Raw genomic sequence first — 24871 nt, 5'->3', positions numbered from 1 at the left:
GAGGCCATTTGATCCTCACGGCTATGCGGATCCAGAAAGGCATAAAGAAAAGTGCTGCACTGTCCAGAAAATGTGCTCCGCTGACTGCATCAGCAGTTCCAACAAAACTGTCCTGTGAGGCTGCTTAGGAGTTGACATTTCGCCACCCACAGAGTCCAATTGATAACCAGGGAATGCAGATTTTCAGGTCCCCTGAAGCATACCCAAAATCTCACCTATATACTCACTCTTAGCCCTTAGAAGGGTATTGTCAGACAAGAAAATGTCATAGAAAATTTAAAGGGACCCACTTGTCCCCAGAAGTTACTGGGCTCGGTATCTGTGGCAACTATACCCTACTGAGTCAAGAGAATTTTCTTCTGTTCTTGACTCTGCCATGTGAGACTTGTGTGATGCTTTTAGCAAGTCATCAAGCTCTCTGGACCTCTTTTCCTCAGATGTAAAAAAATAATAAAAAATAAGATTAAGCCAGTAGTTTCCAAATCTGGCTACACATCAGAATTATGTGGGGAGCTAAATAAGAATACTGATTCCCAGGTGTAACTTCAGACCAACTGAATCAAAGTAGAAACAGGCCACTCACAGGGCCAATATTTTGACCAATATTTCTGGGAATTCTCAAGGGAGCCTTAGATTACTTCTGGGGATATCTTGCACCAATCTCTAGCTTCTACTGCATTCATTCTTTTGACAGTCTGTTCTCCTCTCTCCTCCCAAAGCCAGCCCAAATTGGAATGGAGTCATCCCTTTTTTGAGATTAAAATTGTCCCTGAACTGTGATGGTAAAATAACATTGTATAGCAGCTCAGCAATTCTACATCTTCCCATTCTTAAAGGTCACCCTGACCAGTCCACCCCCTGGGAATTTTCCTTTTTCCTGAGGCCCCATATCTTCTGCCATCTCATTATTCTACCCCTGAGATGTCTATGCCTAATTCTCCCCAAATTCTGTTCATTTCTCTAGCAAGGCAGTTTGCCGCACCCCTCCCCACCCATACACCAACTACTTGTTCTAGACCAACCTTTGCATATCTCAAAATGTATTAAGAACCATAAACAGATGTTTTAGAACCACAAACTACTGGCAGAAGCTTCAAAATAGACCTTCTCTTTAACATAACCTTACAATTTGGCTTGGCTCTCACCACCCGCTCCCCCGGTTTCTTATCTCTCTAACCAGCAGAAAGTTACCATTATCCTCCATTGATATGAATTATGCCACTCCCTTTAGAAGACAGAAGCAGCTCCAGTCAGCATTTAGTTTTCACAGCTAATCTATTTCCCGACTCTGTGAATTTTTAACATGCTCCCCAAATGGTAAGGCCAGTCAACCTGCTTTTGGAAATCACCAGTCATGTGAGTTCTAGAGTTGCTTTCAGCTTTAAAACGTTGTCTCCCAGAAAGCAAAAGTGCATCTACACCCTGGACTTCTGAGGAACTCAACCAGGATTCAAAACCCAGCTCCTCCACTGACTAACTGGGTGACCTTGGGCAAGTTACTTAAAGTCTCTAAGCTTTGTTTTCCACATTTGCCCAAAAAGGATAATAATGCCAAGTTTGCAGAATTGTATTAGGTAACTTATGTGAAAGTACTGCTGGTAAATGTTAGTTTGAGGCTGAAGAGCTGTGATATCACCATCCTGGATAACCTTCAGGCACCAGGAAGTGAGGAAGCTCTAAACTTGCAGAGAAACAAGGATAAGGCAATCAACCAATTGCTTTATGATTTCTAAGTGCTGGGATTCTCTTAGCCATTCCAACAGCACATATTCCTGATCATTTCTTTCCAGCTACACTCTGAACTCTTTAAGGGCGAAAAACAGATCTCAGCATCTTTTACCTGTAGTGTCTAACAGAGTGCCAGGCCCATACCAGACATGACAATATCTGATAAGTAAGGGAATTAATTAATGAATGGATGAATTGACAAGGGGGTTTCAAACTATGCAAACTGACTGCCTAAGGGATGATTTCAGATGATGTGCTTTCAGAATTCCCTGGAAACACAAGGGTTTATTTCAGAAACGAATCCCTAAAAGCAGCAAATAAGTTTCCTAGTGCAAAAGCAACTCAAATCAAAACTGTCAAGTGCCACAACGCTTTAAAAGAATTCACCCAATCCCTCATTCATTCAACAAACACTTAATGAATCTCCATTACATGCAGGGTGCTATGCCAAATGCTGGAGAAAAGAAGTAAGATCTGGTCCCTGGAGGAGTGAGGCATCAATACATTGTTTCAAAACTTCCTATGTGGTTCCAATATGCAGCCCCCAATGAGAAAAGCTGTCTGGGAGGACCATCTGCCCAGCTGCCCAAAGAGCAGAAGCGGGGGTGGCAATGCCACACCAGTTCTGGGGGACTACCACAACTCCTGTTTTCTTTTCCTAATTTTCTCCTTTTGCCTTTTTCTCCTTTAACCCATCAAAACCTCAGATTGAAATGAACAACTACTTTTTTACAACCACTGAATCGTTTTTTTTTGTTCTTTATGGCTACTTTAAAAAGTAAAAATTAAATTCATAAATAAAACAATTTAGATTTGGCTTTTTTTTTTTTTAACAAAACCTAAAATGTATTTCTTTAAAATTGAGAGCTCATTGATCCGATGCATATTTATTAAATACATATTATGTTCAGGACAACTTAGAAATCTAAAGCAATGAAAACAATCCCAACCTGCCAACTAAACTTTGGTCCTAAATTAAGATTTTTTCTTCATGGTAAATAGTTCTCAGGAGAAAAAAGGGTACCTAATCACTCTTCTACGCTGTTGCCCTTTTAGCACTGATTAAAGCCTAAGGAGGACTCTCTTTTTCTTTGTGCCCCAGGACCTGTCCCCAACTCTCACATAGAATATCCGTAAACTCTGATCCTGGAGACCTAAACTCTACTCCATTACATGATGCAAAATTGATTCTGGGCAGTCAAGGGGGGGCCAACCATCCCAGTTTGCCCAGGACCAAGGGGTTTTCCAGGACATGGGACTTCCAGGGCTAAAATCCGGACAGTCTCTGGCAAACTGGGGCAGTTGGTCAACCCATCAGTCTCTTTTCCTCTACAAAAGCTCCTCTCTTGCAAATCAAGATACTTAAATACAATAAAAGCTGGTAATACATCACGTTACATGTTCAAGGATCTCGCTATAAAATGGATTATTTCCAATGCTTCATGCCATAGTGATATATATCATTTTTGCTGGTCTGCCAAGACGTGCATTTTTCCTGCTCTGGCACAGAGCATCCCTGGGAGACAGACCCTCCAGCCCCCAACCCTAACCCCTACCTAATATTCCTCCTGAGACAGCAACATAGGGTTGCCCCAAGAATTTCCTGAAGCTGTAACTATCAAATATTTTAGTGTGCCGCCTCAGCATCCATCTTACTTCGGCTAAGACACTTTCCTGAGTACTAACCTTTGGCCTAATAAATAAGTAGCTTCCAATCCTGGGGCCTAGATTCCCCCACAGCCTAAACCCGCATCTGTGGCCAACCACCACCCACATCACCCCAAACCCACAGCTGGTCCCAAATGATAAGCTCACCATCCCCACCGCCCTCAGACCCCCCCAGTTGCTTTCCTATTTCGTGCACATTTGTTTAAAAAACTAACCAATCTTTGACTACTGTGGGAAATCTACCACTGGACCTCGGCCATAACACAGGCACAAGCCCACGTTCTCTCTTGCCTGGCCTGTGTGCTCCCCGCCTGCTGGAGGGGTCCCCCAAGCCTATCGAGTTTCCCACCAACCACTCGTGGCCCCCCAATCCCCTTCTCTGGGACCTATAAGTAACAAACTATCTTCTCTCATGCATATGGCCTCAGTTTCCCATTGTGTTGCACCCGACCCCAACCCAGACCCAAATTTAAAATCCAACTGAGTTAATTAGAAACATATGGTCAAACTGGGGGGAGCCTTGTACACTGGCCCAAATGTGGTACAATTATCCCATATAAGGACTAAAATTCAGGTTCTAGTCCTCTGCCCCAGCACCGGGACCGCATAAACTCTTTACAGGATAATCATATCACTTTCATATTTCATTGCCCTCAAAGAAACACAAGCTAAGTGTGAAGATGACAGTTCACAAGATGGCTGAACACTGTACCAGCAGGACACCTCATGGAAAGACCTATGGCTATCAACTTTCCTGGCAAGTTAGCATACGTCTCTCTGATTCTCAGTTTTCTTGTCTGTAAAAGGGGGACAACCCTACCTGCAAAGTAGGGAGTAACGATCAAAAATCATACCAAAAAACAAAACTATCCAAGTGCCTGACATAGTAAAACATTAAATTTGTGCATATTTGTTAAAATGCGTGCACACACACACACTTCAGAACATCAAGTTTCTATTGACACAAATAGCAACTGCTGTATTCAGAAATATTTCCTTTATATAGAAAAACACTATTCCATAAGAAACTAATTTTTTACCATCGATTTGAACAAATTCCCTTATCCCACGCCATTTGAGTGAGGGCACACCATTACAACTTACATGTTTATTATTATTATTGTTACTATTGCTGTTATTATTATTTTCCACAACATTTAAAACCATTTTTCCTTCTTCCACATAGAGTATTACCCAACAGAAGTCCCCATAAGGGAGTCAAGCACATTCACAATGAAGAGAGAAAAGAAATCTGTTTTTGAATTTTTGTTTTCCAAGACAATGATTCAACTAACAAAAAGCTAGATTTAGTCCACTACGATATTGGAAAATGAGTATCAGCCCATGTGTACATCAGGGGTATGTTCATTAATGCCTCTGAAAAATAAAGGAAAAAAAGAGAGAACATGAGACAGCTGCTGCTTCTTACCAAACTTCTATATAACTTTAATTTTTTTACAAAATTGCTTCTTCAAAGGATATCCTGCTGCATTTGATGGCATGTCATCTCAGGGGCATCCCTGGGCAAGCATATGGTGCAATTGAAATGGAAAACATTAGGAAAACAGGAGCCACCCCCAGGTTCCTGGTATCCATGTACAAGAGACTTTCTGATTTCCCATCTTGGCTCAGTTCAGAAGATAAAGAGGATAGGATTCCATCCCTGGAGAAAATGCAGCTAACTTTCGGGTATGCCTGACTCTTAGTCCATTCAAGTGTTCACGTAGAGTTCTCCCAGCTTGCAGAGTTTTCATTACCCTGAAAACCTCCTTCCCCAATCCCACTCTTCCACGATCTTCTGAGTGCAGTTATTATGTCTGTCTGCAAACTGGCAATGTCACAATTCAAAGGATTTGGGGCTTCCCAGGGAACAGCCGTACCTGGGTAGGTTCTGGTTTAAGAAGCCCATGGCAAATCTCAGCAAACTCCTCGGAACTATGGAGCCAACTCCTGGGTTCCAGCATCCGAACATCTGTTGCTGCACTTCATGCCCCCAGAAAAGCAAAGATCCAGCAGTGTAGTATAAACTGTCTCTCCAGCTACAGTACATTTTTCTCACACCTCCACACCACTCCAATGTCTTACAAAATTTTAAAACAAATAAGCTGGATATTGTCAGTTTAACTATACCAAAAGTCTTTATGAAAATAGTCCCTGCACTCAAAAAAAAAAAAAAAAAAAAAAAAAGTATGTAAACATGGCCTCAAAGTCTCCGGAGAATCTGAGCCCTTCATCTCCTCATTCAAAAGCTTTGCAGTTTTACTTGTCCAGCCTTCTTGGAGGTATCAATCTGTTTTTTCCTTATTAACAGAGTTCAGGGTCTGGGGCTGCCTTTGAGTATGAGCTTGTGGCTTGATTGGCAAAAATAGTATTATCAGGAGACTTATGATGTGTAAATAAAAGTACATTGACCTAGGAATAAAAACACACAAAATTATATTTCAAACAAGGACAAAAATGGGAACCGACTGCATCATCTTCAGTCTGGCGAGTGGAAGCACAGCTTTTAGTAGTACTGGATGTGTCTGTTTTCGGGCTTGCCTTGATCCAGTCCCTCGGATAACTCCCTTTGAGGGGTGGGCAGGCCCGGGGCCACAGATGGACTGAAACCATCCAACTGGTCAGAGCTAGCCAACCAGCCCACCTGCAGAGAGACACATGGTACTGTCCCATTGACATAACAAGCAGACCCAAGGAATTAACCTCACAATAGCCAGAAACTCTGTATCTTCAAAGTCTAAAGACTCAAAGGATCACTCTCAACAGTACATTCTAATTCCCTAAACACAGATGCAACTAACACTTTACCCAAAATGCTCTATCCAAGTGTAAGGGGTTCTTCTCGTGTGTAGGAACCAGGAGGACCCAGAACTTTAAAACCTAGTTCGTAACACTGAAAGTAACTTTCATCCAAACTAATGAGAAGCAAGTTTTATTTTTGAGGTTTGTGAATATTTATTGCATAAATGCAGTATTCAGCCACACCGGGTACAATGAAGATAATCATATTGGGCATATCAATAAATGTAAATCGTCAGAAGCAGCTTGCATTTGTATCACTGTTCCATATCTATTTTGGAAGGTTGAACTTAATACTTTTCTCCAAAGCTTTTTGAAGATCAAAGGAAAATAATGTTAAGAGGGAGTAAAAAGACCAGAATTGATGTCTGTATAATTCTCTAGTTTTTTATGATTCAGGTCAAGCCCACTGGAATTGGTTAACTCCCACATCCCCCTGACTTCCCCACTCTCGAGCAGGAGGGTTATCTCCCTGAAAATGTCTACCAAATAGTGGCGCTCCAAGTCAAGTAAAAGCTTAGCAAGCACATCATCATTCATTTATTCTTTCAATAAGATACACAAAGCATTAAAGTGGGATATACAAAGGGATATAAGACTCTGTCCCTTCTCTCAAGGGAGTGGGAAACAAGACAAGTAAATGAGCAATGGGGATCTGACCAGCCAAAGGGTAAACAGCCACTGGCAAGTGAACATATAAAATTACTGTCTAAAACAGAGCATTGTGAGAGTGAAAACGGGCTCTCCAGATAAATATACTGGTTCAACAGGTGTAAACTGGGATTCTCAAGGGCATCCAGGGACAAAGGCACACCCTAGTCATAGGTAACTCCAGCTTTGAATGCTTTTCCTTATTTAAAATACACTTTGTTCTTACACTTTGCCTTAATGTTTCCTGTGGGACCATATCCACATTGGATCAAAAACGTTAAATTAAATCCAAATATTCTGAAAGTTGAGGGGGAAAAAAATTCAATCCACTAGTGAGGTTTAGTAACCTATTCATATTTTCTAAAATTTTAAGGAATATTTCATCTTTCTACTATGGAAAAACTCAATTCATATCATTTATTTGAGCTTGCTAGATACCAATAGAGGTACTCTATCTAGGTGATTAATACATAGTTCTCCCTCTTAAGGAGTTTGCTATCTAAAAAATTTCTACTCAAATTCTAACATTCTTACAAATGTACAAATTGAAGACAAATTAATGCATGAGAATTTGCTTTTCAAAATGATTTCATAGAAGGGTTCTTTCATGATACGTTTACGTGTCCACATGGGGCTCATTCACATCTTAAAAAAAAAAAGATAGACTGACAAATTTAAAGCAGAGATTAGACTGAAAAGTGAGTAGGCATAAAAATGAAGCACATCTGAAATTTAAATGTGAAACATTTAAGGCTATACTGAAGGCTATACTAAAAAATGGATCTGCATTCAACTGTCGATAATTTCAAGTTACTGCAGTCAGTTCCAATCACAGAAAGTCAGGCAAAGAAATCTGGGATGAAATCCAGCCTAGCCTTGATTAAAAGGGCATGAAATTTTCATTTCTTTCACAGGATTGAGTAATTCTGAAAACACTTTTTCAGGTACAATCTATTAATAGTTTCTGGCAGTTTAATTTTCCATAAAAATTAAATCAAATTATATAAAACTGAAAATTCAGTCCCTCAGCCAAACTACCCACACATGCTAGTGGCTCAAGTACTGGGCAGCACAAATACACAGCATTTCCATTATCATGGAAAGTTCTATTAGATAGTGCTGATCTAGATAGGAAATATATATATATAAGCAACTATGATAACCAGATACATTAGGGTGATGCATGTGAAACTAATAAAATTGGTAAAAATATCAATTTCACCCCAAACAAATGTGTTAAAAAAATACTCCAGATCATTTTTGAAAAGAAACTCAAATTTACTTGAAAGAGATCTTTGATTTTGCCCTTGCTTAACTGTAGGAGTCCTTGCCTAACTGTAGGCATTAACATACTTTAGTTCAGTTAATCAACGTTATCACAAACAAATCGCCACTTAATGAGATCCCCAAGCAGTAGTTTTCTTCAAAAACAGCCTCCCCTAAAGACATCTTTAGTAACTACACTACTGATCTTACTGTTAAAGGAAATCTGAGCCTGAAATTCAGGTCTAGCATTTAGTCGCTGTGTGAGTTTGGTTACATTACTCACCTTCTCTGGGCCTCCACTTCCTCATTTGATAAACAGGGATGCTGATACCTACCTCACAGAGCTTATTCTGAGAATTAACAAGGAATTACCTGCTGTGCGCTCTCTCTAGCTCACCACTCTCTACCCTGGAGTCTATTATGCCCACACTCATTTTTCTGGGGTCCTCAGGGCACCTCCTACCAGGGGGCCGCGCCGCACTGTTCTGTGTCGGGAGCACCACCCACCTCCCCCGCCCACACTCACACAAGGTGCCTAGTTCACGCTACTGCGCAGGCTCCAGGGCTTCACTCAAATGCCACTTCCTCCCCAAAGCCGCCCTTGACTCCCAGTCTGAGTCAGATTCCTATTATATGTGCTCACAAAACTTTGTAGCTTTCGCTCAGTATGTCTCGGTCATTTGTGAATGACTGCCTGCCTTTCCCACCCACTCATCACCTCTGTGGGAGTGGGAAGGATCTCTATCCCCAGCTTCCCGTACCATGCCCAGAACACCACAGGTGATAAACCGTATTTGTTCAGTTGAATATAGGCAGTTCTGTGATAACACGGTAAATTTGTTTCTGAAAAATCCCGCAGTCAGCAATGTCATGCACTTAAAATACCAGAGCGTATAGGGAAAATCACGCTAGAAGCTGCAACTCAAAGCCTATGTAACTTTGAAGCCAGAGTTCTAACAACAGCAATCAGCACCTAGGACAACATCTTGGATACCCCAAGCAGACTGCGGGCCGCGGGGGGGGAGGGGGGATGAAAATGCAGAAAATAGAGGGCAAATGCTGCTAGCACTGAGGAGAGAAGTGAAACGGGAGTTACAGGCAAGTGGGGGCACTGGTGGGTAGGCACAAAGGAGGTGAAACCTGCCCGTGCCATGCAGGCTTGGGGTGCACCTACAGGAGGGCAGCGCCAGTGAAGAGGTGCTCAACTTTCATTTTCTTAAAATAGCCTTAAATGGCTTCTGCCTTTGTAGCAGCTGAACTGAGGGTTTTTTTGCTTAAGTCTATAATTCTGTTCCCAGTATTCTGGCTTCCCATGCTTAGGAAACACTAAACCACAACTTCCATGTTATGCTGACACAATTCCTTATTTATTAATCATGTATGACCTAACTGGTATTATAGAAAGGCATATTGTAGCAGAATAGACTTTCTATGAGTGCGTCTAATTCTCTCTACTTTCTTTTCCTATAACCTGAAAAAAATGCATTAGTTTTAGACACTGATATGTACTGAGCAGTAAAAGTTTCTCTTTAATTCATTCTTGACTAGTCCATTAACTACAGAGAATCCCCAATTTACAAAAAAGAGGCACATTTACATTGTTTATTTCTAAGTCTGCATTTTGACCATCGCTCTGCTACAAAGTTAACCTACAAAAGCCTGTGCACCCCATTATATAATACAAGTTAGCTAATAAAATAATAAATTGAGTACAGACATTGTGCCAGGCTCTGGGCTGAGCCTTCTACACGTTTATCTCACTGAATCCTAACAATGGCACTTGGAGATGGTTTCTGTTCTTAGTCTCATTTTACAGTCGAGAAATCACAGGTGAAAGAGGTTAATAACTTGCCAGAGGTTACATGAGCCGTGCTCAAGCCCATGTTCTCAAGCACTTCACAAAAGTAAAGAAATACGACTACACAAGAGCAAAGAAATAAAAGGAAGCAAGAATAGCTCCGTCTATACTTCACCTGGAGCTTTAGTGTTTGAAGAAAAAGCTGTGACATTCTTTCCTGAAAAGCCTCTTGTCTCTGGTGTGAACCTCCCCTCCAGCATGTGCAACTCCCAACATAAATTTATCCCAACCCAACACCCCACCAGATCCGCCAGGTCGGTGAGGAGCACCGAGCTCTTCTGCAGACAACCTAATCCAGCTGCTGGCTGATTCTGTTCCTCTCTCAGAAGTCCCCACAGCCCCCAAGGTAGCCTAACCCCCAGGAGAAGGAACCACGGGCAGCAACTTCACCCTCAAAGAGTTTTTAATCCAGACACATCCCTTCAAAATTCACAGCCACAAGCACCCTTTGTTGTGTTATGAATGGTTCTCAGGGTCCTATAAAATCTACTCACAGGTATCGGCATTTGTACTTTGGTATCTCTGGGACAGCTAATTCCTCTTAAAGCTTTTTTATTAAATGGCATTTTTCACATCGAAGTCACATTTAGAAATTCTTAGTACTGGTGGATTCAATTTACCAACTCCTAAGTCAAACATGGAGAAAATAGATATGTTTCCTAGACAGCAGTTGAGAAAAATGGACACTTACTTGTATAGGCTGATGGTTGGTTCAACTGCCAACAAAACAAAGGGCGCGGCTGTGTAGGAGACGACCAGCTGAGTAACGGCCCAGGTAACTGCATCATAGACAAACTTGAGAGCTTTCGAAGAAAGGAAGTAATGTCTGTAGTTGTTTCTCACCTGCAGGCCAAGGAAGGCAACGAGGGGGTCAATGCCAAAATGAGTTTTACTTGGGGCATACACATAGTATAACACAGAAACATAGCTACAGAAAATAACAGGCCATCTGTGTTGTATCTTCAACCAAAAATACCATTATAGTTTTTCTTATTATAAAGAAAAATAAAAACTGGTTCACTGTGTTTCGAAAAGGTTAAAAGAACTAAGCCAATTTTTTTTTCTTTTTTCATATATCCTAAAGGAAAAGCACTGTTTAAAACTTGGCACAATTGTAAATTTCTGGCTATGGGTGGTGGTAAGGGTAGTGTGACACTGTGAGTCTTATTAACCCCATTGAATGCTATGCCTGGGAGTGGCTGAGATGGGAAAGTTTATTTGTTGTAGGTTTCCACAAATAGAGAGAGTGAGCATGAGAGATGAACTCAAGACATGACAGATTAGCGGATCCAAGACGGCAGATTAGGAGAGACAGGGCAAAATACTTCTCCATGAAAAATACTAGATAAAAGACAGTGCTCCAGAATACCAGTTCCAGTGTTGCACTGGCTGGACAAGGTCCGCTAAGTCCACACGGACTGTGCACTTGGTGAAACCAAGAGTCTGTGTTCAGAAATGACTGAGTAAGGCTGCTGGGGAAACAGAGGCCACGCTGTGTGGTCAAGAGAAACCAGGGGTCGGTGTTTGGAGACAGGTTAGTTTAAAAACCCCAAAATCGGCTGCGGATCTGGCAGTGAGAGCCACGCAGTCGAGTGCAGTGGGGGACTGCGTTCCACGCCCCAGGCATCCGTCTCAGTATGTGGCATGGATGATAGCCTTTCACACACCCATAGCCAACTGTCCAGGAGCTAGGAAGGCGGAGGTTAGCAGAAAGGGGAAATTATCATGCCCAGTACACCCATTTTCTCCGTGGGCTGGGAACTCCCCTGCGCAGCGCTGCAGCTGTGAGCTTCCCTAGGGGATTTCGCTCGCCTGTGACATTGCATAGTCTTCCTTCATGGAGGCCCATGGAGGACACGGCTTGGAGGCGGGGTCCCACATGGAAGTCCAAGGGCCCTACACCAATTCCACAGCAGAGAGAGAATGTGGAGAGTCTGAGCCAAAGGATTGGGCTCATGCAACAGCTTTAAGTCTCCAGGAACGGCTGGGAGATTTGAGTTTTAAAGCTGCCTTCCCTCCCTAACTGCACAGGGCACACCCCCCACCTTCAGGGCTGGCTGCACCAACTACACACAGAAATTTGGTGCACTCATTGGACCCCCATTCACTGCATAGATGAAGTTGGGAAGAACTGGCTTGAGGATAATAGGTGGCTTGGGGGCGGCATCTGCTGGTCAGAGAAAGTGCAGTCCACCAAGATGTAGCTCTGACAAATTATAGATGATTGTTCAAATAAGCCTGCATATCATAAAAGAACTCTATCAAGATAAGAAAATAACAAGAGGCCAAAAACAACAGAAAATTTTAACACCTATGAAGAAACCAGAAGATATGGATAACCCAAACCCAAACCCCCAAATCAAAAAATCAAAAGGGATACAGTATTTGGAACAATTAATCAAAGAAGTAATCACAAACAATGAGATCATAGCACAGGATATAAAGGACATGAAGAAGACCCTAGAAGACCATAAAGAATTATTTGCAAGAGTAAATAAAAAATAGATGATCTTATGGAAATAAAAGAAACTGTTGATCAAATTAAAAGGATTCTGGATACACACAATACTAGATTAGAGGAAACTGAGGAAAGAACAAGTGAATTGGAAGAGTGCAGAATGGAAAGTGCAGTACAAAAGAAAGACTGGAGAAAAAAATTGAAAAAATCAAAATGGATCTCAGAGATATAATGGACAACATAAAGCGCACAAATATAAGAATCATTGTTATTCCAGAAGGGGAAGAAAAGGGTAAAGGTTTAGGAAGATTATTCAAAGAAATTGTTGGGGAAAACTTCCCAACCCTTCTAAACAACATAAATATGCAAATCATAGATGCCCAGTGAACTCCAAACAGAACAAATCCAAATAAACCCACTACGAGACATATTCCGATCACACTGTCAAATGCTGAAGAGAAGGAGCAAGTTCTGAAAGCAGCAAGAGAGAAGAAACTCACCACATACAAGGGAAACAACATAAAACTAAGCAGTGACTGTTCAGCAGCCACCATGGAGGTGAGAAGGCAGTGGTATGACATATTTAAAATTCTGAAAGAGAAACATTGCCAACCAATAATTCTTTATCCAACAAAGGTCTCCTTCAAATTTGAGGGAGAGCTTAAAATCTTCACAGACAAACAAATGCTGAGAGAATTTGCTAACAAGAGACCTGCCCTACTTGAGATACTAAAGGTAGCCCTACCAGCAGAGAAACAAAGAAAGGAGAGAGAGGGATGGAGAAGAGTTCAGGACTAAATAGATTTAGTAAGGGTATGTTAAAGGAAATAAGGAGAGGGGGTAGAAAATATATCTGACAAACATAAACCAAAGGATAGGATGGTTGATTCAAGAAATGCCTTCACAGTAATAACACTGAATGTGAATGGATTAAACTCCGCAATTAAAAGATAAAGATTGGCAGAATGGATTAAAAAATATGAACCATCAATATGTTGCTTACAAGAGCCTCATCTTAGACACAGGGACACAAAGGAATTGAAAGTGAAAGGATGGAAAAAAATATTCCATGCAAGCTACAGCTAAAAGAAAGCAGGGGTAGCAATATTAATCTCAGATAAAATAGACTTTAAATGCAAGGATGTCATAAGACATCCAATCAAGGTGCCCCAAAATATATGAGGCAAACATTGACAAAACTGAAGGAAGCAACAGATGTTTCTACAATAATTGTGGGAGACTTCAATACATCACTCTCTCCTATAGATCAACCAGACAGAGGACCAGTAAGGAAATTGAAAACCTAAACAATCTGATAAATGAATTGGATTTAACAGACATATACATCCCAAATCACCAGGATACACATTCCTCTCTAGTACTCACAAAACTTTCTCCAGAATAGATCATATGCTGGGCCACGAAACAAGCCTCAATAAATTTAAAAAGACTGAAATTATTCAATGCAAATTCTCTGATCACAATGGAATACAATTAGATGTCAATAACCATCCGAAACATAGAAAATTCACAAATATCTGGAGGTTAAACAACACACTCCTAAACAAGCAGTGGGTTAAAGAAGAAATAGCAAGAGAAATTGCTAAATATATAGAGACGAATGAAAATGAGAGCACAACATACCAAAACTTATGGGATGCAGGCAAAGGCAGTATTGAGGGGGAAATTTATAGCTCTAAATGCATGTATTAAAAAGGAAGAATCAGCTAAAATCAAAGAACTAATGGAACAAATGAAGAAGCTAGAAAATGAACAGCAAACTAACCCTAAACCGAGTAGAAGAAAAGAATTAACAAGGATTAAAGCAGCAATAAATGACACTGAGAACAACAACAACAAAAAGAGAGCGACAATAAATAACACCAAAACTTGGTTCTTTGAGAAGATCAACAAGATTGACAAGCCCCTAGCTAGACTGACAAAATCAAAAAGAAAGAAGACCCAAATAAACAAAATAGTAAATGAGAGATCCATTACTGTGGATCCTGAAGAAATTTAAAAAATTTTAAGAGGATACTATGAACAACTGTATGCCAACAAACTACATAATGTAGAGGAAATGGACAATTTCCTGGACACACATGAACAACCTAGACTGACCAGAGAAGAAATAGAGGACTTCAACCAACCAATCACAAGATCCAATCAGTCATCAAAAAGTTTCCCACAAATAAATGCCCAGGGCCAGATGGCTTCACAGGGGAATTCTACCAAACTTTCCAAAAAGAACTGACACCAATCTTACTTAAACTCTTTCAAAACATTGAAGAAAATGGAACACTACCTAACTCATTTTATGACATTAACAGCACTCTAATACCAAAACCAGGTAAAGATGCTACAAGAAAGGAAAACTACAGGCCAATCTCCCTAATGAATATGGACGCAAAAATCCTCAACAAAATACTTGCAAATCGAATCCAAAGACACATTAAAAAATTCATAAACTATGATCAAGTGGGGTTCATTCCAGGCATTCAAGGATGGTTCAACATAAGAAAATCAATGTAATACAACACATTAACAAATCAAAAGAGAAAAATAAAATGATCATCTCAACAGATGCTGAAAAAGCATTTGACAAAATCCAGCATCCTTTTTTGATGAAAACACTTCAAAAGGTAGGAATTGAAGGAAACTTCCTCAATATGATAAAGAGCATATATGAAAAACCCACAGCCAGCATAGTACTCAATGACACGAGACTGAAAGCCTTCCCTCTAAGATCAAGAATGAGACACGGATGCCTGCTTTCACCACCATTATTCAACATTGTGCTAGAAGTGCTAGCCAGAGCAATCCTACAAGACAAAGAAATAAAAGGCATTCAAATTGGAAAGGAAGAAGTAAAACTGTCATTATTTGCAGATGATATGATCTTATATTGGAAAACCCTGAGAAATCAATGACACAGCTACTTGAGCTAATAAACAAATTGAGCAACGTAGTAGGATACAAGATTAATGCACATAAGTCAGTAATGTTCCTAAACACTAGAAATGACCTAACTGAAGAGACACTCAAGAAAAAAACACCATTCTCAATAGCAATTAAAAAAATCAAGTACCTAGGAATAAACTTAACCAAAGATGTAAAAGACTTATGCATAGAAAAACTATATAACTTTACTGAAAGAAATAAAAGGGACCTAAAAAGATGGAAAAATACTCCTTGTTCATGGATAGGAAGGCTAAATGTCATTAAGATGTCAATTCTACCTGAACTCATCTACAGATTCAATGCAATGCCTATCAAAATTCCAAAAACCTACTTTGCAGACTTGGAAAAGCTAGTTATCAAATTTATATGGAAGGGGAAGATATCTTGAATTGCTAAAAGCATTCTAAAAAAGAAAAATGAAGTGGGAGAACTTACATTCCCTGACTCTGAAGCTTATTATAAAGCCACTGTAGTCAAAACAGCATGGTACTGGCACAAAGATAAGACATACAGATCAATGGAATCAAATTGAGAAATCAGAAATAGACCCCCAGATCTACAATCAACTGCTCTTTGATAAGGCCTCCAAACTCACTGAACTGGAACTTAAAAGTCTATTCAACAAATGGGGCTGGGAGAGTTGGATATCCATATCCAAAAGAATGAAAGAGGACTCCTACCTCACACCCTACACAACAATTAACTCAAAATGGATTAAAGACCTCAATACAAGAGACAGTACCATAAAACTCCCTGAAGATAATGTAGGGAAACATCTTTAAGACCTTGTATTAGGAGGTCATGTCCTAGACCTTACACCCAAAGCACAAGCAACAAAAGAAAAACTAGATAAATGGGAATGCCCCAAACTTAAAAGCTTCTGTACCTAAAAGGAATTTGTCAAAAAGGTGAAGAGGCAACAAACTCAATGGGAAAAATTTTTTGGAAACCATGTATCTGACAAAAGACTGATACCTTGCATATATAAAGAAATCCCACAACTCAACAACAATAGTATAGACAGCCCAATTATAAAATGGGCAAAAGATATGAAAAGACAGTTCTTTGAAGAGGAAATACGAATGGCCAAAAAAAATACATGAAAAAATGTTCAGCTTCACTAGCTATTAGGGAGATGCAAATTCAGAACACAATGAAATATCATCTCAAACCAACTACAAACAGGAAACTACAAATGCTGGAGAGGATGTGGAGAAATTGGAACTCTTATTCATTGTTGGTGGGACTGTATAATGGTATAGTCATTCTGGAAGACTGTCTAGTGGTTCCTTAGAAAATTAGATACAGAATTACCCTTCAATCCAGCAATTTCACTTCTTGGTATATACCCAGAAGACCTGAAAGCAGTGACATGAACAGATATCTGCAGGCCAATGTTCATAGCAGCAATATTCACAATTGCCAAGAGATAGAAACAACCCAAATGTCCTTCAACAGATGAGTGGATAAACAAAATGTGGTATATACACAAGATGGAATACTATGCAGCAGTAAGAAGGAATGATGTCATGAAACATATGACAACATGGATGAACCTAGAAGACTAATGCTAAGTGAAATAAGCCAGGCACAAAAAGAGAAATATTGTATGTTACCACTAATGTGAACATTGTGAAAAATGTAAAATAAATGGTTTATATTGTAGAATGTAGAAGACATAGCAGTAGACAGCAAATAGTGAAGGGGGAACGATAATCTAATAAGAACAGATAAGTCACTGGGGGTAAACTTAATGCTCTGGGAATGTGCAGGAATGACTATGGTTTGTTGATTTCTAAGGGGTATGGTAGGGACAAGTTCGCAGAAATGTAGTTATTTTAGGGTATTTGTTTTTCTTATTTCTTTGTTGGGTTATATAGTCTATTTTCTTGGAGTAGGGTAGCAACATGTTGGAAGCAATGTAGTTAATTTAGGTTATTTGTTTTTTCTTATTCCTTTGTTTTGGTTTTGTTTGAAACGTTCTTTATTGTTTGTTTTCATTTTTTGATAAAATTAAAAAAAAACAATGAATGAGTTAAAGTAAATGAACAACGGGGGGAGGAGGGGAATGGAATGTTTTGGATGTTCATTTTTATTCTAATTTTTATTTTATGTTTTGGAGTAACGAAAATGTTCAAAGATTGATTATGGTGATCAGTGCACAACTATGAACAACTGATTGTACACTTCGAAGGATTGTACATTATGTGAATATATCTCAACAAAATTGCATTTAAAAAAAAGACATAATGACAATTAAATAAAATACATGATCCTGGATTTAATCTCATAATGGAGAACAGGCCCAAAAGGACATTATTGGGACATATGAAAAAATAGGAATTTAGACTATAACCTTTAAATCAAGGTTAAATTTCTTGAACTTGATAACTGTACTTAAGGGTGGTAACATAAATGAATATCCTTGTTCTGAGGAAATGTACATGGAAGTATTAAGTGTTCAAGGAGCATAATGTATAAAACCTATACTCTAATATTTAGAAAAATAGCTAAATAGGTAGACAGACGGATAGATGGATAGAATGAATAGCAAGTTTATCAAAATGTTAGAAATGGTGGAACAAGGTATTTCAGGGGCCGGGGTGATGCTGGAATTCTCAAAATGGGTTTTGTATTATTTTAGCAATTGTTGTGTAAGTTCAATTACTTCAAAATTAAAAATTTAAGGAAGAAAAAGACAAACTTGGCACATATCCTTCCCACCCTTTTTCTATTCATATGTGTTTTTCCACATTTTTATTTTTAATGCCATTAATATGTTTTCTAGCCTTTTTTCAAGTAGTAATATATTGTGAACTTTTCTCCATGTCAACAAATATCACTCTCCAATATAATTTAAAATTAATCATGAAAATTTTAGTTTGTCTTCCCATCCACATTTTGCCATTTAAGCAATTCTATGATGAATACTCTTGTAGCTAAATCTTTGTACTGTTTCATAAAAATTTCCTTTGGAAAACAGTAATACAAATATTATTATTATGACTAATAATAAAAGTAGCTAATTGATTCAGTGCTTACCGTATGCCAAGCTTGTACTAAACATATTCCATATACCATCTATGATGGTTAGGTTCATGTGTCAACTTGGCCAGGTTATCATGCCTCTGGTCAAGCAAGTACTGGCCTAACTATCATTGCAAGGACATTTGTGGCTGGTTAATAAAGGCTGGTTTATTAAATCATCAGTCAACTGATTCCATCTGTGGCTGATTATATCAAGAAGGGAGTGTCTTCCACAATGAGATAATTCAATCAGCTTGATTTAACCCAATCAGCTGAAGGCTTTTAAGGGAGAAGAGAACTTTCATTTTTTCTTCAGCCAGCCAGCCTCCTGGGGAGTTCATCGAAGACCTTTATTGGAGTTGCCAGCTCACTGTCTACCATACAGAATCTGGACTCATGTGACTTGTGCATCCTGCCCTACAGAATTTGCAATCATGCATCCCACAGTTGCATGAGACACTTTTATAAAATCTCATGTTTACAGAGATCTCCTTTTGGTTCTGTTTCCCTAGAGAACTCTAACTAATACACCATCTTTGTCAATTTTCCCAACAATCATACTGTCCAAGAATTATTATCACCATTTTACAAACAATTCTTTGAAATGGAAAATGCTAGGTCAAAGGATATCCTCCTTTGTAGGTCTTTTGACACAAGTGACTAGACTGCCCTCCAGAAAGACACCTAATTTACAGACCAAGGGTCAAATGCAGAGCTGAAAACAATGGCTGGCTTAAGGCAGATTGGCCCCAGAGCAGGAAGGCTTCAGAGCCCAGCACTGCCTGGCAAACCAAGGAGTCCTCTCCTCTGCCCTCGGCACAGAAACCAGAGGTCCATCTATCAGGGGAAGCAAGGGTAGTGTTGGGCAACAGGTATAAGACTAACTAGATACCCCTCAAGAGGCCTAAGACCTCCATGACCCCTTGAGTTCATTCTCCTCTCAGAAAACAATGGAAAGACTGCTCTACCAACTGTCTCCTCTCTACCCCCTTTCTAACTCATTTATGAAAAATGTTTTGGGGACATCCAGAATAATGAGTCTACATTAATCACAGTCTTTTTATCAGATGAGCCCACAGAAATAAAGACATTTTAAGGAATAAAACTCTGAATGTATCAATAAACAAAATTTTGGCTTTTATTTCTTAGTTTACCCTAACTTTCTGTTCTTTATTTTTCTTTTAGATTCTGGGTAGGTAACGAAAGGGAGAAAAGAAAAATACCTTCCCTGTAGTCTATGTATAAAGATGACAATATACACTTTATTTAAAAGTGTGTTAATCAGCAGGAAAAGCAATAGCTTACCTGCTTTGTTCACCTGTTGGCAAACCTTCGTCTACCTAAAACAGGAATCTGAGGAGGGGGTCGGGGAGACTGGGGGGCTCTTGTCTTGTTCACTGGGGTAGCCCAGTACCTAGCACACTGACTGGCCATAGTAGGGCTCCTTAAATATTCATAGGATAAATGAATTAAACAATGAGCGAATGGCTATGTTTTGGCTCCCAAATTTGCATCCCAAATACTGTGCAATAAATATCAATAAATGCTCTTGGCACCTAAATAAGGAAGGCCATGATAATTATTAGAACAGACAACCTATCAGTGACCAGTGACAACTTCATGAAACAATTTTATTTCATGGTAATGAGTATCACAAAACAAAAGCACCCAAAAATCTTACAAGTTCATCAGGGTAAAAGATATCAACTTAACTAGTACCAAAATTTGCTATTCAGCATGTTAAATGCATTTTATTTCCTTCAATGATAAATAATAACACAAAGAAATAGAAAGTAAATGGCATAATAAGATCTTATTTATTTAACTTGACTCATTAATTCATTTGTATGATCTGAGTGGCTTCTTAGACATCCCATGAAGCATTCTGGGGAGATGTTTTATGTAAGTGAAGTTTCCAGATAACTGAAGATTAAACAGATACTTTAAAAAGTTCTGACCAGTTCATATGATGAAAATCATTCTGAGATATATTACACATATACCTGCTTCATCAAACAGAAAATGCAGAACATAATTTAGTTTTTCTCTGAGTTATACAGGCTCTTCTTTTTAAAAATAATACTTTATTGCCATATAACTGTGCTATACTGTATCACAGTAATTCCCTCAGGGGCTATTGAGGTACACAGGGCTATATTTGTCCTACAGCAGCCTTGAATTTCTCTGCTTTTCTGGGTGGTCATTTTAAAAATTACCTGTCCTGCTGTCAGCTGTGGGTTTGCTTCAGGCACATGCCAGCTTCTCACCTGCATCTGCAAATTCCTTCCTCTCTCTCCCTTCTTACCAATATCCACCAACTCTCACGGCAATCCTTGCTCAAAAACACTTAATAGCTCCCAAATGCCTCGAGTCCTGGTGGACAAGACCCTTTCCAATTACAGCCAAACAGAAATACTTGCCGTTCTCCAAATAGCTCTGGTCATCTTCTGCCTCTACATCTTGTACATGCATTTCCCTCTGCTGAAACTGTTCTCCCCAACTTCTCCTGATTACCATAAGCTACTCGCGATTTCTCTTTTTTCTGACTTGTATTTACAATTAAAGCATTTTGGATTGCAATTACTTATATGCACGTTCAATCTCCTTCCTTGAGGGCATATTTTTTTTATTCCTTTGTTATCCTGCTCTACAACCAGCAAATTATAGTAACCGTCTAAGACAAAATGAAGGCTACCCCCATATCCCAGATAACCAAAGTTACAAAATTCAGAAAGAATTTTACACTAAGTTAATTGGATCAGGCATGAAAGTGTAAGAGTTTGGATCAATCTCCAATTCCTGTGGCTGTGATTTTTCTGTTTGCTCAGAGACTTTGCGAATTACTTCTAGGTGTAGCATTAATGAAATGAGAAACTAAGTGGAGCATTTGTTATATAAATAAACTGCAGTCTTAAAGAGCAAACCCTAACATAAACTATGGACTTTAGTACTCTAATGTACCAGTACTGGTTCATCAATCATATCAAATGTACCACACTAATGCAAAATGCTAAAAAGAAGGGAAAGGTGGGGATGGGAGGAGGCAGGGGCATAAACGGGAATTCTACTTTCTGTTCAATGTTCCTACAAATCAAAAATTGCTCTAAAAATAAAATCTGTTAATAAAAAATTAAAACAGTTAACCATTTTTTAATGACCATAGTGCCTACATATTGAAGTATTTCTCTAATGGGAAGACAGTCTTGTTTGATTTTTCTAAACATCACATCTCCCATCCCTCCCATGCCCTCACAAGGACCAAAAGGCAACAAACTCACAAGCATCAGATTACTAAAGAAAAGACAAGACCCTACAACTCAAGGAAGCTTACCGCTCTGGCCGCTAGTGTGACAAGGATTCCAGTTAAGAAGGTAAAATAATATCCAGGGTAGACACCATGCCACAAAGCAGACAGGATGAAGGTCAGCACCGTGGGGTACCATGGAACCCGCTCATAGCATACACTGCAAAGAGAGGACGGTACAACGAGACATACGTGTAACATACCAGAAACTTCTGGCTACACCTGCTTTCCTTTGGATCGGGCCGTGCAGAAATCCCTTGATCCATTACTGATGGGATACCTCCCTCATGCTTTCAGGGATTTGCAATGGAATCCAAGCCAAATGAGCCTCTCTGGATTTCTTGAACACTTTCAGGGAGGCAATTCTCAGTTCAGCCTTTTTGGGAAATGTATGTGAATTTTCAAGTGCTAGAACCAAAAGATCTGGATCCCATCCCACTGTATCTAACAAAGGTTCATGTGGTCATTTTCTACTCAGCCTGAGTACCCACCCACCTTATGGACAAGGAAGTGCTGCTGGCTGTAAGAATTTTGGAACTAGGAGAAGTTCTTTAGAAATGGATCTCCTAATTTAGTTACAATTAACTTACCTTTCTGACCTGGCCCCAATGCCATCTACCTGGTGAACACTACGACCCTTTTTCTCCCTCTTGTCATTGACTCCAGCCCAAAATCAATGTGTCAGTTATATGACACCTTCAGATCCCAGAATGTCCATCTGGTTCTGACACCATGAATTTGCCTTAAAGGGTGACATTGTGAGGACCTAGAAATTTTCAGCAAATACCCTGGAGATCTTTAGCTTCTTGGTTTTTACAAAGTGTTAGAGTACTTCCTTCACAATCTCAGACTACAATATGCCAATGACACTGTAAAGCACAGTGAGGACTGCCTTACGCAGTTTATTAAATGGGAAGACCCAAATAAAGAAAAAATGGAAATCCAAACAGCACCAATCCAGTACCATATGGGTTGTCAGAAGTAACTGATTATGGCCCCCACTTTGTAGGAAGAAAAGGAAAAGCATTCGTGGAGGAAAACATGGCCCTGGGACCCCATTTGTACTGTTTCTTTCTAAAATGAGGGCTAGGCGCATAGGTATTAGTTTCTTATGCTGAGTTTCTTTCGTATGAATGAAATATTTAATTTTCTAAAGTGACTTTCAAAATATATATTTTTTTCATTTTTTAATTGTACATACATGTATGGTCGGTCATCTTAGAACAAAAACTTCCAGTGGAGTCTGTATGACTCTCAGCACACTGGGATGACTCAACATATAGAAATATTGCAAACACTACATGCTTAGATCAATTTTCTGGGAAAAATGGCACACTCACTTTGGAGGAATTGTTTTATATCACCTCTTCTTTTACTCTACTGTTTTGACCAATGAAAGGATGCTATTCATCAGAAACAGTAGAATCTGCCTGAAACCTTCATTTCTTGTATATTCTCTCTGCACTTATTATGATAAGCATATTTATTATTAGAGTTTGCAGCTTTAAGGATAGCATATTATTATTTCCATATTAATATTATTTCTTATTTTGGAACACATATGCAAACAGAGAAATAGCAACTAAAATACAAGGTTAAAAAGCATACACACCTGGTGTACCATAAAGCTCTTAATGCTACCTACTGAACACAGTGATCATCAGTCATTTCCTGCTAAGTGGCATCATACCTCAAAACTTAAGAGCCTGACTCTGGAGACAGTCTGCTTGGGCTCCTATCTGTCACTTGCTAGCTTAGTGACTTTGGGAAAGTTACATAACCTCTTTGTGTCTCACTTTTCTCATTTGTAAAATGGGGATAGTATCTACCAACATCACACGGGGTTGATATGAGGATTGAAAGAGAGCCTGGAACACAGTAAGGGCAGTATCAAATGTTTAATAAATTAAAATAAATATGTTACATCATGACATTCTCAAATCACCCTCATTTCTACTTTTTCATTTACAGGAGGACCAAGACGTTAATACAAAACAAAAGTGTCAGGTGACATTACTACTGGCAGACTATTATTGCTATTCATCTAATGAGTCCTATCTAAATATATTCCAGTGCCATGAGTAATGAGGTCGTTCTTATTTTTCTTACCGCTTTAGCCAAGCAGCTGTCTGAATATTCCAGTTTTCCACGTACATTTTGAAACTTGTGGCAGTCTAGAAAGAAGAAAATAACACCTATCATTAGCTTTAAAAATACCTCAAGTAATGGAAAATCCTCCCCAGAATTTCCCTGGAAGCAGATTTTATGTGATATTTCAATGGTAACTTCTAGTAGAAACTGGATCAGCTGTTCCATTGTACAGCAGTAAATTTTCCACTGTTTACAAGATTTACTTTGCAGCTAAACCCAGCTTGCAAAGTCTCAAATTTTCTCAAAATTTATTTTCAAATTATAGGAAAACTGAAGGAACGTTTTGTGGGTTTTCCTTCCGTTCTGATTACAAAAAACTTTAAAGTCATCTGAATTTTAAAACTACTCTAAAAGGGGATTTACCACAGGAAAAGTTTAATCATATTAATTTAGTGCCTTTACAGCTTGAATTTAATTGTCGTTTTTAAACTATGTGGCCTTCTACAAACTAGGTCCATCTTTTGAAGTTAATTCAATGAATGGCTACATGGGTTCAAATGTTTCTAATTGTATCTGGAATATTACAGATTTTCTGCAGGAAGAGGTCACAGTGCAGAAAAGAACACGAATAAAAATCACCCAACTGGCAATGATGGAGGTAAATCCACTACTGAGGAAGAGGCACCCCAAAATAAGTCACCCACTGCATTTTTTTTCATACCAAAAAAAGTCTTATCAAGGGCTGATGGTAGAAAGCATTTAGCAAACATTCGAGAACCAGAATTCCCAAGGAGGATAGAAAATGCAAGTGCCACTTTTTTTCTGCTGAAGTTTCATCAACCATGAGAAAATCTTGTATAGGCCAGGCAATGGCCTACTGCAATGTTTGGAAGGGATGGAATGGGGGAGAGAAGAAGAGAGAGAATGTTCAATGGAATGAGAAAGATTCGCTATTTTAAGTTTTTATTTCAAAACCCTAAGGAGTTTTATTTGTGTATTTCCTCTATGGCTAATAAAATGTTTTAAACCAGCTTCAGTTACCTTTACTAAACTAGCCTTC

The 24871-nt window shown here is 39.1% G+C and overlaps 1 protein-coding gene across 7 annotated transcripts in view; it reads right to left on the bottom strand.

Moving 5' to 3' along the window:
- The window catches only part of MBOAT1 (membrane bound O-acyltransferase domain containing 1), a 200429-nt gene that overhangs the window by 66821 nt on the left and 108737 nt on the right, over positions 1-24871 (bottom strand). For 6 of the 7 annotated variants that reach the window (XM_037843797.1, XM_037843796.1, XM_037843801.1 and 3 more), the window contains exons 10-12: positions 23830-23894; positions 21748-21880; positions 10662-10813 (exon numbers count right to left, since the gene is read on the bottom strand). In XM_037843797.1, coding sequence (XP_037699725.1) covers positions 10662-10813; positions 21748-21880; positions 23830-23894 — 350 coding nt within the window. Of the gene's footprint in view, positions 1-5592; positions 5809-10661; positions 10814-21747; positions 21881-23829; positions 23895-24871 lie in introns of those variants that run through there. The other variant, XM_037843798.1, reaches the window with a different exon arrangement.

Source organism: Choloepus didactylus, chromosome 7 (assembly GCF_015220235.1).
Source record: "Choloepus didactylus isolate mChoDid1 chromosome 7, mChoDid1.pri, whole genome shotgun sequence".
NCBI lineage: Eukaryota > Metazoa > Chordata > Mammalia > Pilosa > Megalonychidae > Choloepus > Choloepus didactylus.
This window is presented reverse-complemented; position numbering and strand designations above follow the sequence as displayed.